The sequence below is a fragment of the Urocampus carinirostris genome, chromosome 12, assembly GCF_059441175.1.
Source record: "Urocampus carinirostris isolate Australia breed hairy pipefish chromosome 12, RoL_Ucar_1.0, whole genome shotgun sequence".
Taxonomy (NCBI): Eukaryota; Metazoa; Chordata; class Actinopteri; order Syngnathiformes; family Syngnathidae; genus Urocampus; species Urocampus carinirostris.
Window position 1 is genome coordinate 6395310 of NC_142360.1, and position 15815 is coordinate 6411124.

At 39.2% G+C, this 15815-nt stretch overlaps 1 protein-coding gene across 2 annotated transcripts in view; it reads right to left on the minus strand.

Moving 5' to 3' along the window:
• faf1 (Fas (TNFRSF6) associated factor 1) overlaps window positions 1-15815 on the minus strand; it is a 118052-nt gene that overhangs the window by 101373 nt on the left and 864 nt on the right. Inside the window, exons 1-6 of one of the 2 annotated variants that reach the window (XM_088348809.1) lie at window positions 15070-15344; window positions 12617-12685; window positions 10596-10642; window positions 4634-4899; window positions 2361-2452; window positions 2188-2279 (exon numbers count right to left, since the gene is read on the minus strand). In XM_088348809.1, coding sequence (XP_088204935.1) covers window positions 2188-2279; window positions 2361-2452; window positions 4634-4899; window positions 10596-10642; window positions 12617-12685; window positions 15070-15129 — 626 coding nt within the window. In that variant the 5' untranslated portion in view covers window positions 15130-15344. Of the gene's footprint in view, window positions 1-2187; window positions 2280-2360; window positions 2453-4633; window positions 4900-10595; window positions 10643-12616; window positions 12686-15069; window positions 15345-15815 lie in introns of those variants that run through there. The other variant, XM_088348810.1, reaches the window with a different exon arrangement.

A 15815-nucleotide genomic window follows, 5' to 3' on the forward strand; every position in this document is an offset into this window, starting at 1 on the left:
TCCATTGTGATTTCTGGATATTTTTAGTTTATCTTTCTCACAGAGAACATGCACCTACGATGAAAGTTTCCGACCCCTCCATGATTTCTAAGTGGAAGAAATAGCAAAATAGCAGGTGTTCAAATACCCATTTTCTTCACTGTATACACTAAGTGTTGTGAAAATATTTGAATGCTTTGTACTCCTTTAGCAAATCATCGCTGCCCCCAATAAGCAGGAATGCGCCTTGCATGGCTGACTCCCTATTGGTGTGTGAGTGTGTGTGTGAATGGGTAAGTGTGAAGCACATTGTAAAGCGCTTTGGGAGGTCATTGACTTGAAAAGCGCTATATAAATGCAGACCATTTACCATAATCACGGTTACCAAGGCTGTATTACTATGATTGTCAACTAGGACAAAGAAATGCATACAAATAATTTTAATTTCTGAGTGTGTTATGCATTTTATGTATTGTGGCATGCAGTTAAAAAATGTTATCGGTCACTGGCAATGTTCCCTCTAATTTTCCACGGGTCTGAGCGTTCACACTAAGTCGGTGAGCAACGCTTGAAAACAACAGTAAGCAACCATAATCCCAAGTGTGGCAAGATAATTAATTATTATACATGTCCAAAACGTGACATTTTGCTGAATTTCCGGCAATGCAAAATTATTTTTCTCTTTTGAATGAATTGACTCATGTACTATTGCAAAGGTTGTACGGCCTACAAACGTCATTTGTTCTTACAATTCTTCCACAAGATATCCATTTCTTTTTTTTTCCTGATATATTTTGTCGCATAATATTAACATTTTTGGGGGCTTATTGAGTGGGTTGCAAGATACAGAACCGTACTTAATCAAATTTTTTAGTGGAAGTACAATGTTGGCAACAAGATTCACTTGATACAATTGGAAATTATTTGACTGCGACACAAACTTTTTCTTTCTTTTTTTTTTCCTACTTTTTTTCAATTCTTTTTTAAAAAGTCTCATTGTGTTTCATTTTTCCGAGCTGTTACTTTTTTCTTTTTGTTCTCTATTTACTTTTTTTCCTGCGTTTCTTTTCTTTTTTTCTGGCTTTTTTTCTAAATTTTTCCTTCTTTTTTTCTCTTCCTTTTGTTTCTTTTTTTCTCAGCTTTTCACTACTTTTTCATTTCGGTATTTTTTTTCTTTTTTCTTCTATTCCCCCCTTCTTTTAAGTCATTTTGTGCATAGTTTTACATAATATTTGGTCATGTTGGGATTAAAGAAGCGAAAACAACCTGAAGAGCCGTTTAGGACCCGAAAGTGAGCTGAGCCGAAGAAGCCGGTTCTCGACAAACTCTACTAACTTTACTCAACTTCGTTCTACTTCGACTCGACTTCAAAATACCGCATTCAGGACACAACGTCAGGGGAACCAGTGTATTTTTACCTTCATGCACTGTAACTTTGACTTAAGTCACTTCGTAATTAGTAATTTTGAGCCCTCATTTTTGTGCGCGGGCTAGATTTTTTTGTGCGCTGAGAATGTGCGAGCAGTGCGCAATAGCGCACGCGCGCAGCTTAAAGGGAACACTGGTCACTGGTATCAAAAACAGTTATCATGCAACCCTAATAACAATTATCAGCTTCACATAGTGAACTTAAAAAAACATTCAGCCTCTACCTAATTCTCCAATTAGTATGAAAAAAGGGTGATATTCCCCACTGCATGATGTTTACGTGACACTAGCGAAAGGACACTTCTGCATTCAGCTGCCGCGTGTGATTGTATTACTGCTTTGGCTTTACAGCAAGGTGTGTGACATTTCCGAAGGAAAGCTCGTCATTGCTGCCGTCCATTCAATGAAATAAACAATCCGATGGTGGATTAATAGAGCAACTAAAGAAAAATAAATATTCAACCTCCGACACACATCCACAGAAAACAGCCAGCAACAATGTCATGTGGGAGTATACAAAGGAAATTAAAATATTATTTACACAAGATATTGCAAATGTCTTCTGAAAATGTCACGAGCAACGAGCGAAAATGAAAGAACTGCTGGTCAAATGTCTTAAATAGGCTAGTTTTGTTTAGATTGGGTTGTTGAAGCCGTCTATGGGTAGTGCTAGACTGCCACCTGGTGGACATCGTCAACAACTACTTTTTAATATGTCATTCAAAATGAGCGCTACGGGGATAATTTAAGGATTTATGAGAAAACAATCAAATCAAATACCTGCTTTTACTGGTGCCAGCGACAGGGGCAATGTCGGGGGTCAAGACATACAGGCTGACGTTTCTTGGGAGGTGTAAACTCCGTAACACCGTCTGAAGCAAAGCATGTGATTCACCTTTTGTCTGATTTTGTTGTATTTTAATTTGAGGCAGGAAAACATGAGATAAACTTACACTGTCGGACACATCTCCACTCTTCCACCCTTTCAGTTGCATTTTGGACACAGGGACTCCAAGCTCGGTCTCAAGAATTTGTTTGATTTCACCTCGTGTTTCAGACCAAAAGAGAAGTATGATTATAAGCATGATTTCAACAAACTCAGGATGCAAGATAACTGCTATTTGCTGATAACCGACAAAATCTTGCTTCTGTAGAATACTAATCACAGTTACCTTTATATTTTTTTACAATTCCAACCACATTATGAGCTTGACTTTATCAATTGATAGATCAATGCATACTTTGTCAGCATTACAATAAGGCCTAAATATTGACATGACATAGATGTATTGCACAAAGTGCATAACAGGATGAGTGTGTTCATGATAAGAAAATATGTCACCTTAAACATACTGATGTTCCAATAATGAATGTCACACGTCTTATATAGATACTTGTTCTTAAAATTAAGGAAACATGATAACTGTTTTTTCCTAACGATGCATATAACCCAGGGATTGGGAAACTTTTTGACCCAAAGAGCCATAAAAGAAAAATATTTAGTATTTTTAGAGAGCTATACCATATATTTTAAGAAAAATGTCAGCAAAACCGCCAAACCTGCTCTCCACCCAAGATCTTATTTCACTTAGAGACAAAAGAAGATTTGATCAAATTTATGGAATAAGAATAATGCCAGACCCCATATCAACAAATACACCACTTTAAACGCATCTTCCTTTCGCAATTACTTAAAATCTTTGAGGCTCATTTTGACCTTCATTTTTTGTTAAATAATGGTTTCAAGACAAGATGCAAGCGGAGTTTTTTTTGCTAAAATGTAACAAAATATTGCAAACGAGGATACTGACGTATATACCTTGCAGACTGCGCTGGTCAGAGAGAAGTGCATTGAAGCTCCGCCCACCCGATCAAATTGCTTTGTGTGCTTTGCTGCCGTTTCTGGCTGCTTAGTTTTTCTGTGGGTTTTCATAATAAAGTGTCTCAACAGTGAACCTAAAATGAGCTTCCATATTAATGATTCCTTAGCGACGTACAGCCAAATTCAGATTTAATTTCCCCCTATGTACCGGTCCGGAGCTTTCGCTCTGAAAATGCTGGTCTACTAGTGATTCCAAGAGGCAGAAAGAGATCCGCAGGTTCGAGAGCGTTCTTCATTCAGGCCCAGGAGCTGTGGAATGCTCTTCCCCCTGAGATTCAATCTGCAACCTCAGTGGTACTATTTAAATCTAGGCTTAAAACACACTTCTATTCTATAGCATATGAATAACCAACAAATTATGTTGACAATATCTGTGTATTATTTAATATTGCAACATCCATTGCAGCCTAGTCATCCTGGAAGGGGGATTACATCATGTGCGGTCCCTTCTCAATGTTTCTTCATTTTCCTCATGTTAAGGTTTTTGAGTTTTTTCTTGCCCTCGTGTAGGTTTTAGATCAGGGGATGGTGTAATAATTGTCTGTGGTTTGCAATAATCTGTGGTCTGTGCAGCCCTTTGAGACTCCTTGTGAATAAGGGCTATACGAATACAAATAAACATGATTTGACGTTTAATATGTATACGTTCGAAAAATAAGTTGTACAGTATTTTTTTTTCCAGTTTCTGTCTTTCACTTTATTGACGCACAGGTGAGGAAGTGGAGACACTGGTTAACCTATCCGAATGCACTCCGTACATCCGTGTTTCTAGCACCGTGAGTAAATATTGTGTGATAATGCAATAAGCTCTAATGCCTATTCATCTGTCATTTGTGATATGTAAAACTAGAGGTCTAGTGTATAAGTGTTGGTGCCCTCACCATCACGACCCAGGTTCTAATACCGTTGCATACAATATATTCTGATTTTGGCCGGCGATGATTATTGATTGATCAATCAGGGAAGTATACGGAAGTATACCGTAAAATTTCATGTAGTACCAATACCAATACTACACACACCTATAATTGCTGTATGTTTTCCAATCTTATCCACCGTAATATGCAGTACGTAAGGCACACTGAGGTATAAGTTGCACATTCAAATTTCTGGCCAATTTGGGTTTTTTGGGTAATCATGAAAATACGGTAAATGCTTAGAGTATATCTAAGGAGTAGTGTCAGAAAATAGAATACACTATTATATTGTGGCATCAAAAACAAATTATCAGAATTCTTTTTCATATCGAGCCAACAAATGTGACTTCATATTTGTCCGTTATGGCTTTGAAACCCATCGGCCCAATAATTATCGTGCATCCCTACGACAAACTGTCTTGCTTACCGACTGTGCTGCCTTCCTCCAGCACCAGCTCAACAGTGCGTTGTCGGTATTCCACCGTAAAGTTGAGCATTCGAGGCAGGCGCTCAATGATTTGTCGGGAGGAAGGCGCGCTGGGGCAAAACGTGGAGGCCAAGGAAGACAACCGGGAAGGGGACGAAGACGAAGAGGACTGCGAAGGAAGCGCGCTGTCGGCTACCGCGTCAGCCGCTTCTGATTGGTTGTGAGGGCCGTACATGCTGGCCTGGTTGGCTTCGCTGGAAAAGTTACTGTAGTGAGAGTTAGAACAGTTAGTGAGCATTATAAGACAGTTATAACTAGATATTGTCCAGTACCGATACTGGTGCTGAGACTATTCTTTAAAACAGTGGTTCTCAACTGCTTTGACTTCAAGACCCACCATTCTGTTTGACACGCTGCAACCAATGTTCCCTCTAATTTTCCACGGGTCTGAGCGTTCACACAAAGTCGGCGAGCAACGCTTGAAACAACAGTGAGCAACAGCAATCCCAATTGTGGCAACTAAGTCATTATCAAACATGTCCAAAACATGACATCAAGTTACATTTTGTTGAGTTTCCGGCAATGCAAAATTATTTTTCACTTTTGAATGAATTGACTAATGTATTACTGCAAAGGTTGTACGGCCTACAAACGTCATTTGTTTTTACAACAATTCTTTCACAAGATTTCCATTTCTTTTTTTTTCCTGGTATCTTTTGTCGCTTAATACGAACATATTTGGGGGCTTATTTAGTCGGTAGCATGATACTGAACTGTATTTAATCACAATTTTTAGTGGAAGTACAATGTTGGCAACAAGATAGACTTGGTATAATTGGAAATTATTTGAAAGCAACACAAACGTTTTCTTCTTTTTCCCTGTTTTTTTCTTCTTTTTTTTTAAATTCCTTTAAAAACATATCATTGTGTTTATTTTTCCCAGCTGTTATTTTTTTCTTGCTTTCTTGTTCCCCATTTCCTTTTTCCTTTTATCTGTTTCTTTTTCTTTTTTTTCTGGCTTTTTTCAGATTTTTTTTTTTCTTTGTTGTTCCATTTCCCCCTTCCTTTAAGTCATTTTGTGAACAATTTTACATAATATTTGGTCGTGTAGGGATTAAAGAAGCAAAAACAACCCGAAGAGCCGTTTGGAACTCGAAAGAGCCGGTTCTTTTTTAGTGAGCCGAGCCGAAGAAGCTGGTTCTCGAAAAACTCTACTGGCTTTAGTCAACTTCGTTCTACTTCGACACTGACTTCAAAATACCGCATTTAGGACACAGCCTCAGGGGAACCAGTGTATTTTTACCTTCATGCACTGTAACTTTGACTTAATCCGCTTTTTAATTAGCAATTTCAAGCCCTGATTTTTGTGAGCTGGCTAGATTTTCTTGTGCACGGAAAAGCTCTGGGTAATGTGCACTTGCGCACACAGGAATTGTGCGCTGAGAATGTGCGAACAGTGGCTGCGACCATAATCAAAAAGAGAGAAATTTACCTATATTGTGCAGTTTAAAGCAGAGATAGTAAAATATATTCATCTTTTTTTCAAAAAACAAAATGACCAACAAAAGCATAACAACTTCAAGTCCCTTATATACTCCCCTATGAGCCTGCATCACATATAAACTGCTTTAAAATAGCCACATACTAAAGTAAGTTCATACCCAAAATATTAAAAAAACAGCGTACCCAAACAACCACAAGTAGATGATAACCATAATCATACTGGTGAAGAAGCCAGAAATATAACAGTCTGACACCATCTATTGTACCTTAAAGAAGTGCTTTAATGACAGACGCTTGTACAATATTTTCGTATTTTGCAATAATTTCCTTCTACTAGTTGATCGTTCTTGTCACTCTTTTCCACTTTTCCTTCCCTTAAGACCAACTTTCTTGGGACACGTTATTATGGGCATAAAAGGGAATAAAACAAAATCAAATGAGATGTGGTCCATTTCAAACACAATTGGAATGACATCGACTGACTGAACAGGAAGAAGAGATCAAGCAGGGCATTATCTCCATCTCATGTTTGATTTATTCTCGTTTTTTTCCTTCTTAGCATTATTTTGCGAGGGCAAAGGCCCCAGGCCACTGAAAACGGGCACGTGACCTACTTTTGGGTCCCGACCCAAAGGTTTCTTTAAATCAGGCATGTCCAAAGGTTTCTTTAAAGCAGGCATGTCCAAAGTCTGGCCCGGGGGGTCAGTCATGGCCAATGATCAGATTTTTACTGGCCCGCAGCTTCTTGTCATCCATCCATTTTCTGAACCGCTTATTCTCAGTAGGGTTGTGGGGGTGCCGGAGCCCATCCCAGCTATCTTCGGGCTGTGGGCAGGGGACAGCCTGAACTAGTTGCCAGCCAGAGACTGAGAACTCACTTGCTTATTCACACCTAGGGACAATTTGGACCAGCCCATTATCCTGACATGCATGTTTTTGGAATGTGGGAGGAAACCGGAGTGCCCGGAGGAAACCCACGCAAGCACGGGGAGAACATGCAAACTCCACATAGGATCCCATGACCCTCAGAACTGTGTCGCATACGCGCTAAGCGCTGCCGCGCTGCCCGGTTCTGTCATAAAATAATAATATGTGGCCCGCCAGTAATGTTAGTTTAATATAAATTTGTACCAAAAAAAATCACCATTTTAAGAGATTATGGCAGTAGCCCTTTTGCCATCGGCTTGCTGTAAGAATTTTAGCCTAGCCCATTTCCTAAATGGTGACTGTAAATGGAAAAAAAAGAAAGGTGAATGTGAGGGCCACCACTTCCAGGAGAAGTGAAAACTGGAGTATTTTTTCACCAAAATCCGAAACAATAGTGTCTGCCTAATTTGCCAATGGATTGAAGCTGTTTTGAAGGTATATAATACAAAGAGGCACTCCCAGACGAAACATGCTGACTAAAAAAATCTTACTGAAAATAAATGATGTGAAAAGGCAAAGCAACTGAAAGCTGTTTTAAAGGGACAGCAGCGCTTTTTCACAAGACCTTGCAAGTCAAATGAAAATGCTACAAAGGCAAGCTACAAAATTACGACGCATATCGCCAAGCACTACAAACCTTTCACGGAGGATGGATTCGTCAAAGATTGATCAGAGAAATCCAGGCTGAATAGACGGCCCTCACACATTTTCAGCTTACCTAATTTGCCCTGCGTTTAAGTATTAATACTTTACTCGTAAATCATAATCTTGACTAATATTTGTATCATCTGCCCTCTGATGACCATTTAACAAATAGGAATGGCCCTTAAAAGGAAAAATAGTTTTCCATTAATGTAATGCTAGATCAAGGAAAAAAATATGTTAGGGTTAAAAGGAATATCTTGAAAAAATATTTTTTTTTTGTCAGGAAAGGGAATTTGATAAACTAGTAGTATCTATAACCTGGTATACGTACTGACAACAGCAGGGTTGGTACACCTTTTCATAGGTTAGAGTTACTGGAATGCTGAATCCCAAGAATGTCAAAGAAATGGAATACCAAAGTAAAAGCGTGGTCTATGATGTCAGAAAGTTGGGAAACATGGTAACAGGGTTCCTAAAGCTTAAGGCAAGTAAAAATCAAGACTTTTTAAGACCTTTGAAATCAAATTTAAGACCAAGTAGACAAAAAAAAACAATTGACAAAAAACACACAAATATTTCTTGCACACAATATATTGTGCCTCGTACATATTACCTGGCACAGCTCATAGCCATGGCAAAAAAACAGATAGCTACTCCTCATTGAATTTAAATTTTCCAATGGTCCAAAATAAACGTCTCTGTCTGAAGTAGATATGTGTAAAATACAATATCAAAATTCAAGAATTTAAGGATTTCAAGCACCCGTACGACAACTGAAAATACGAAGAACTATTAGGATGCTTTTTATACCCTATTAACAGAAGCTACACAGGAAAAGAAGGGGAAAAATCTAGCGTGTGTAGCGTCCAACTGGCCTGACTTCAAGTTATTTCGGAGTTTGTGAACTGGCCAAACGGTTGCTAGCCGCTTAAAAGCAAATGTGCCCACTCTGCCAGTCGTCGTCCATTCACGGCAGTGAGTCCTTTACAAAGTCCGCCAATAATCTGATGGCCTGAGGGCCTGCAGCACATGAGTACACAGTAGAGCTGTGAACGCAACACAATGCGTCAAGGCTGAGTGGGTTCAGTTGAGCTTTGTGCATTCACGAGTGTCAGCTAACCGTACATGGCGTGTTAAAGGGGGACAAAAGGAGCTCTGTTCTGACACTGTGTACAACGCTGTTATAATTGACTCCCTCACGAGAGTGGGATTTATCTACCGTTACAAAATTTGATTATCGTACACAACGATGACAGGACAGTAGAACCCCGGGTTATGGCATACCTTGCTTACAATACTTTCACGTCACAATGTGGCATGTATTTTGGGCCTCTGGCTATGCCAATTTCCCAACCGTATGATATTCTCACCCAAATAGTTCAACATTACGGAGTTCGTATGAATGATTGTGCAAGTTACATCGCTAGAATGCCTGAATGCTATTGGTTAAAGACATACAAGATGCTAGTCTGATATTGGTTTGTGTCACGGCATCATGAAGATGCAAATATGCTATTGGCTGAACTCCTTCCCACAATGCCTTCATCTCTTTGTTTGGTTCAGAATCTTGTGTAACAAGCTTGAAATTGTTTAGCCTTTGGTCCAAGACATGCGGTTATGCTGAAAGGAGAAGCAAAAACAAGATCACGATGGAAATGAAGCTTCAAATAATAAAGAAATACGAAAAAGACACATTCATCGTTACACTCGCTGAGGAAAATGGCCGTAACCAATGGACGATTGCGCCAATTATTTATCAAGAGGTCAAAGGTTCGATTTCAGGCTCCTCCGTGTTACCTGTCGAAGTGCCCTTGGGCAAGACACTGAATCCCTAATGCCCCCCAATGAGCCTTGGATGGATGACTCCCTGTTGGTCTGTGAATGTGTGTGTGTGTGTGTGTGTGTGTGTGTGTGTGTGTGTGTGAATGGCTAAGTGTAAAGCACATTGTGCTTTGGGAGGTCTTCATTGACTTGTAAAGCGCTATATAAATGCAGACCATTTACATAGACAATAAAAAGTAAATAAAGCAAAAAAATATAAATAAATAACTGATAGCTAAGATAAGAGTATTCTACTAAAAAGCTAGAAAATACAGTGAAGATAAAAAAGTGCACTTCATTTCTTAGAGAAAACATTTTCAAAATTACAATTAAAAAAAGTTTTAAACTTCAATCCACTGTCTCAACCCCCCCCCACCTCTGCATCCACTGTGCTAACTCAAATCGCCTTACACCCGAGGTTAAAAAAAATGTCATTTTCATTCAAAATTATTTATAAACTAATGTAATCATATAGCCCTACATTACATACAAGTAGTACTAACAATAATCTTTTACTGATGTTTATCATGTACACACAATTTTAGTGTCTTTATCTGGGGTACTGGGTGTCTGGAACACAGTAGCCAAAAACCATATGTTTCTGATAACTTGATTCAATTTTTAATATTGAACAAATTCAAAGGAGATTTCATCGAATGCCAGTTATTCATTTTGACTTAAGTGTTGTAGGTTTTTTGGACTATTACATCATTTTTACTATTGGCCAACTATTTTGCAGTTTTTTGACTTTCACAACCTTTAGGGCTGATCTGTTTTTTGTAACCCTTAAGAGGGGGCTCCGATGAAGGCTTTAGGACGGGATGAAATTGTGTTATTTGAAAGCCCCTCTCTCCTGGTCCTCCTTGCAAGTTCGAAATGATGTCTTCTCGCCTTATTATGAGTGTCTACTAAAGTTTGAAACCAACAGTTTTTATCCCCCGCCAGACGTCAACGTGACCTCACGATCACCAACCAAATAGCTGATTAACGTTGCACCCCGGGGGCGATCTGTACAATTTATCCTTGATTATGATTATTTTGAAAGAAAAAAAAAACGACTTCTTACCTTTGCAAGATGCCATTCTCCTGCGGTATCACTCCGTTGATGGCTGCCTGGAATGAACATTAACAAGTTGTGAATTGAGCCACAGTTAAAGTTTGTTATCACAAACAGAACTGAATCATGTGCTACTTTCTATAATGTCTTGCTTAACTTACCATGCACGACTAATTCACATTTCATATTTAATAAAATCCGATTAAATTTACAAAGCTTTACAAACTCATGGTTCATCTCTAAACTCCATTGAGCCTGCAAGCCTCCCATTGTGAAGTGAGCCAGAACAGGTGTTTGGCAATGGCCTTCTAATAGACATGAAGGCACGTTTGTTTTGCGTATTTACGAAAAGTGCAAGTCATCACTTTCACAGGTGACACACTAGACTCAGTGTCACAATTTGAACCACCTTCGACTCTTGACAAAATTGGGATGAATATACAATAGTGCTATCAATAATTTTTTCCCAAATGATTCTCTTTATGGGCAGCGCGGCGGAGCAGTGGTTAGCGCGTGTGCGGCACAGTTCTAAGGTCTTGGGAACCTCTTGTGTGGGTTCAAATCCAGCTACCGGACTTCCTGTGCGGAGTTTGTATGTTCTCCCCGTGCTTGCGTGGGTTTCCCCCAGGCACTCCGGTTTCCTCCCACATTCCAAAGACATGCATTTCAGGTGGATTGGCCGGTCCAAATTATCCCTAGGTGTGAATGAGCGAGCGGGTTGTCTGTCCCTGTGTGCCCTGCGATTGGCTGGCAACCAGTTCAGGGTGTCCCCTGCCCACTGCCCGATGATTGCTGGGATGGGCTCCAGCACCCCCGCGACCCTACTGAGGATAAGCGGTGCAGCTAATGATGAGATTCCCTTTATGACCTCAACTAAGGAAACCCTGATTTGTGGCGATCTCACTTTCAGATACGCAACTTAAAATAGATTACCGTATTTTCACCTAAAAGCTGACCATGTGCCTTATATATGGATCAATATTGAGTTGCAAGGTCTCGCAACTAAGGCAAGTAGCCGCCGACTAGATTTTTTTCCCGTAGGCAAAGTCGTCCGCGGTGTATGCTGGGACATATATACCGGCATTTCATTTCCAAACCAATGTGTCAATCATCATTTGAATCGGTCACTTTTGGCTAAAGTTATTCGGAGGTAAAGGAGGCGATACCTTTTTAGCATTTTCAGGCTTGCATAAGCTAAAGCGGTGCAAAGCAAAGCCTGCAATTGGCCAAAAAAGATGAATGGGAATCAAAGTTAGGTTGCTCTGCAGCATGGAGAAAACATTTTTGACTCGTCTGTATTTGTAAACAAGAATTATGGGGCTCAACAAACAGCTAGCAACTAGCAACGTCCATCGATGCAGATGCTTCTCGGCAGATTTTTTTCTTTTATTTGTCGGGATTATTGCATGTTTTGGAGTGTGTAGATATTTTACACAGTTGGATTTACTACACTCACGGACCATGGTTGCGTATTATTATTGAAAGTGATGGCTGCAAGACGACTTCGGTGAGTTACCCCGGCTTTATATTTTCCCAGTATCTTGTTTCAGACTGATCTTCAGGTTTCTGTGATGAGTCTCTTTTTAAATTCAATTCAATGTGTTTGTCATATGCACAGTAAAGAACCACGTTTCCCTGCACAAAGAAATTCTTCCTTTGCTGTTCACACAGTTGCCAGTGAAAATGAAGATAGAAACATCGTGAGGAAACCGTATGTGTCTGAGACACGTATTTGCTTCTTTGTGAGCCGTCGGAATGTTAATGGGTTCATAAGTTAGACTGAACTATCTGACTGTTTTGTTGACGTTCCCACTGGAGCGCCTTATAGTCCGGTGCACCTTATGGATGAAAATATAGGACAAAAAAACTATTTTGGGGTGGTGCTGCTTATAACCCGGTGCGCCTTATAGTCGTAAAAATACGGTTAGAGTGAATCGCGGGGTCTTCTGTATGATAAAGTCACATAAAACTTTTTTGCAAATGTCTTTCACTGTGAAATGATTCAAAGAACCAAATGATAATGAACTTACCACTAAATCCCAGTTATTAAGCTCTAACAGGGTGATTGCCTCTGCTATGTTGTCGATTCCGGTGCAAGCCTAGAAGGGAAACAGGACATTAGTAAAACTTGGATTTGCCGAGGTGGTCATTGATAACAGCGTGGTGAACCTTTCCAGGTTAAGCATGTAATAAAGATTTTAAAGTAAAATAATATGGACAAAATTTAAAATTCAGTGTGTGTAGACTGGACTAATATCGTCGAATGCCATGTTCGGTTTGACCGTACCTCTGACAGTTAATGACAAGCAAAAAACAATGGAACTTCTGTTCAATTTTTTTTTCTCTATGTGCAGCCTGTTACCGTATGACCCAGGAAGTTAGAGACCCCTGATTTTGAGACAGTTGTGCTAAGGAAAAGACAGGATTGGAAACTAGAAAATTCAGCGATGAAAATGCTGAAGTTCTCCGGAGTCTGTAATAGTCTGGTTAAAACAGCCTTTTGAGATTTCTTATGATTAAGGGCTCTACAAATAAATATGACTTGAGATTTCTTATGATTAAGGGCTCTACAAATAAATATGACTTGACCTCGGATTGATCAGGTTCATGGGCTTAGATTTGGCTTGACCGGAGGAGGGTCTTATGTAAGCCACTATTATCAAGCAACCATTGTTTTGTCTCAAACAACATTATTTGATCAATTAAAAAAAAAGATTTCTTGATCAATGTCTTGTTCACCTCAACCCAATTTATAACCCTTAATGTTTATTATTGACCACAAGATGTCCGTACATGCCAACTTTTTGACATTAAAAAATGTTAGATGTTATTGCAGACTATGATTAGGCACAAAACACAATCAGTCTCCAGAATATTAAGAAAACATGTTCTTGTTTAAAACTGGAACTCAAATCCAATGTTGAAGCAGTATAATCACGCTCAAAGACAAAGTCTCGCTTTAAATTGAAGCAGCCGTAAAAGAAAATAAAAATACTCATCTCGAAACTAAAACAATTTGTTTAAATTTGAAAAAGCGTTTTTTTGTTTTTATCGGATGGCATTTTAAAGGATGAGATAAGCTGTACCGTAACGCATGAAACAGAAGTGTTGGTGAATATGGATGTGTGTTGTGCTACCAAAAACGAGTGCCTAAAACCACAAGGAATAAAACAAACTATAAGGGACTCAAAGTGACCACAACACCGTATTTTTCTTCCTGTTTTTGCCCAGTTTTTCGCAAGGTTTTTGGTTACCCAAAGCAGCAAGATGGAGTACAAATATGTCAGCTCGAGCTTGAGCTTTGTGTTATGTAAAAAAAATCCAAATTTATCGACCTATGAGTATTTTAAAAAGTATGTTTATATGACTTCATGCATTTTACATCCTTATGAGAGTTTTTCTTTCAACCGTTTTGTGTGTCTTGTTTATATAATGTTTCGAGAAGTTGTGTGGGAAAAAGGGGGGTATTTTATTATGTTATTGACTGCTGAATGGAAATTCATTGGCTGAAAAGTGTTTTACAAAACAGTTATGATTGGAGTTTTTTTATATAATCTATTTATGTGGCTTTTGTTTGAATCAAAACGTTTTAACCACTCACAGTTCACCACCTAGGTCGTAGGGGCCGAACGTCCTGTGGCATGTCTTGGGCAAGTACAAGCCTGGCGGCGCCCATCCTTCTCCAGTCCGTTTTTCGGTAAGAGTTTGCTCCCCCACACGAAACCGATAGTACTGGTTTAAAAAATCAACAGCAAAATGTCTGACTCAGATACAGCAACTTTATTATCTGGTTTCGGTCGTGTTTCGGTGTAAAGAGTCATTCCGTTCTCCAGAGATGAGCCGGAAGGTGATTCTAAATCACTGGTGAAAAACGCTTTTATTCTGAAAATTAGAGTAGACCTATTCTGTTCATATTTGCAACCAACAAGAGGTGCTGAATACTACACACTGTCCCTTTAAAAAAATCCTTGACTGTATTAAGTTCTACCACAGTTAATATATTATGGTTTGGTGCTCACCAATACCAAGCCCCAAACTACACCCTTGATCATATTGGAAAGGATTAGAAATTAAACAATCAAAAGGACAGTGCCACGTCTAATTTCGTTGTAAACAATGTACATTACGTTGTCATCAGTGGCAATAAAGACGACTTTATTCTACACTAAACATGTCATCAACTGAAGAGCAGCGGAGCTCCATTCTCCACCAAAGAAATTGAAAGCAAATCCACCAAATAAACATTCGAATGACACAATCCGAATTTTCAAGCGAGTACGTTTGCCTCGATTGTTGACAAAAAGCAGCGAGAGCTCCATGCTAACATCAACAAGCTAGCAAGCTGTCAGTTGGTTAGCTCTACGTGTTAGCCTCAGAAAGCAAACCCAACTGGTTCCAATAGAACCCTTCGCGAGCCCGAGTGGGCCACACCAAGGACTGACACCAGAACCCTCGAACGGACGTCGTTTTTGGACCTACAAACCTGAAAGTCTGCAAGAATCATCTCCCTATCCAGGTTGCCGTCGCCGCTGTCTGAGGCCATGGCGATGACTGGCTAAAAGCGACGCTTTTTCCACGGGTTCTCGTCGTTTCCCCCGCAGCGCAGGAGGATATTGAATGTGGGTGAATAACTCGGGGTGGGTGTGGGATACACCGTGGAAGCTTTCAGGGGGGAATTGTGACTTTAAACAGGACGGGGCAGCGTCAGGCAATCATTCTTCAAAGTACGGTTGTAATTCTACGATTTACGGTAGGTGACGTAAATCTGTAGCTAGTGTCGCAAACACAACAACGGACGTGAAGCTGTTTTTAGTAAAGACGATAAAATTGTATTTTAAACAGCAGTCTGAAGTTTACTATAAATTGTATCCCGATTTAAAAGAAGAATATAATGATGTTTGTGTCCCTGTTTACGTTAAAAAAAAATGTGCAGTAATTTTGTCATATTCTTGAAAATTGAGTTCATCTCCAAAACATAGGTGAATTGATACATGGATTAAATTATTATTAAATAGTAGAAATAATAAATATTTAAGTCTAGCACAACTAAACCTTAACGAAAGTACTGTACTACGTTTTTTAAAAGCCACTGCAAATTATGATATTTAATTTGTAAACCACTAGAAGGTGCTCATGTATCTCATTCTAATGACGTAAAAAAAGAAACTGTTAGAGCGCTTTTTTAGTATACTTAAATATATATTAAATAATTACTATTATAATAATTTA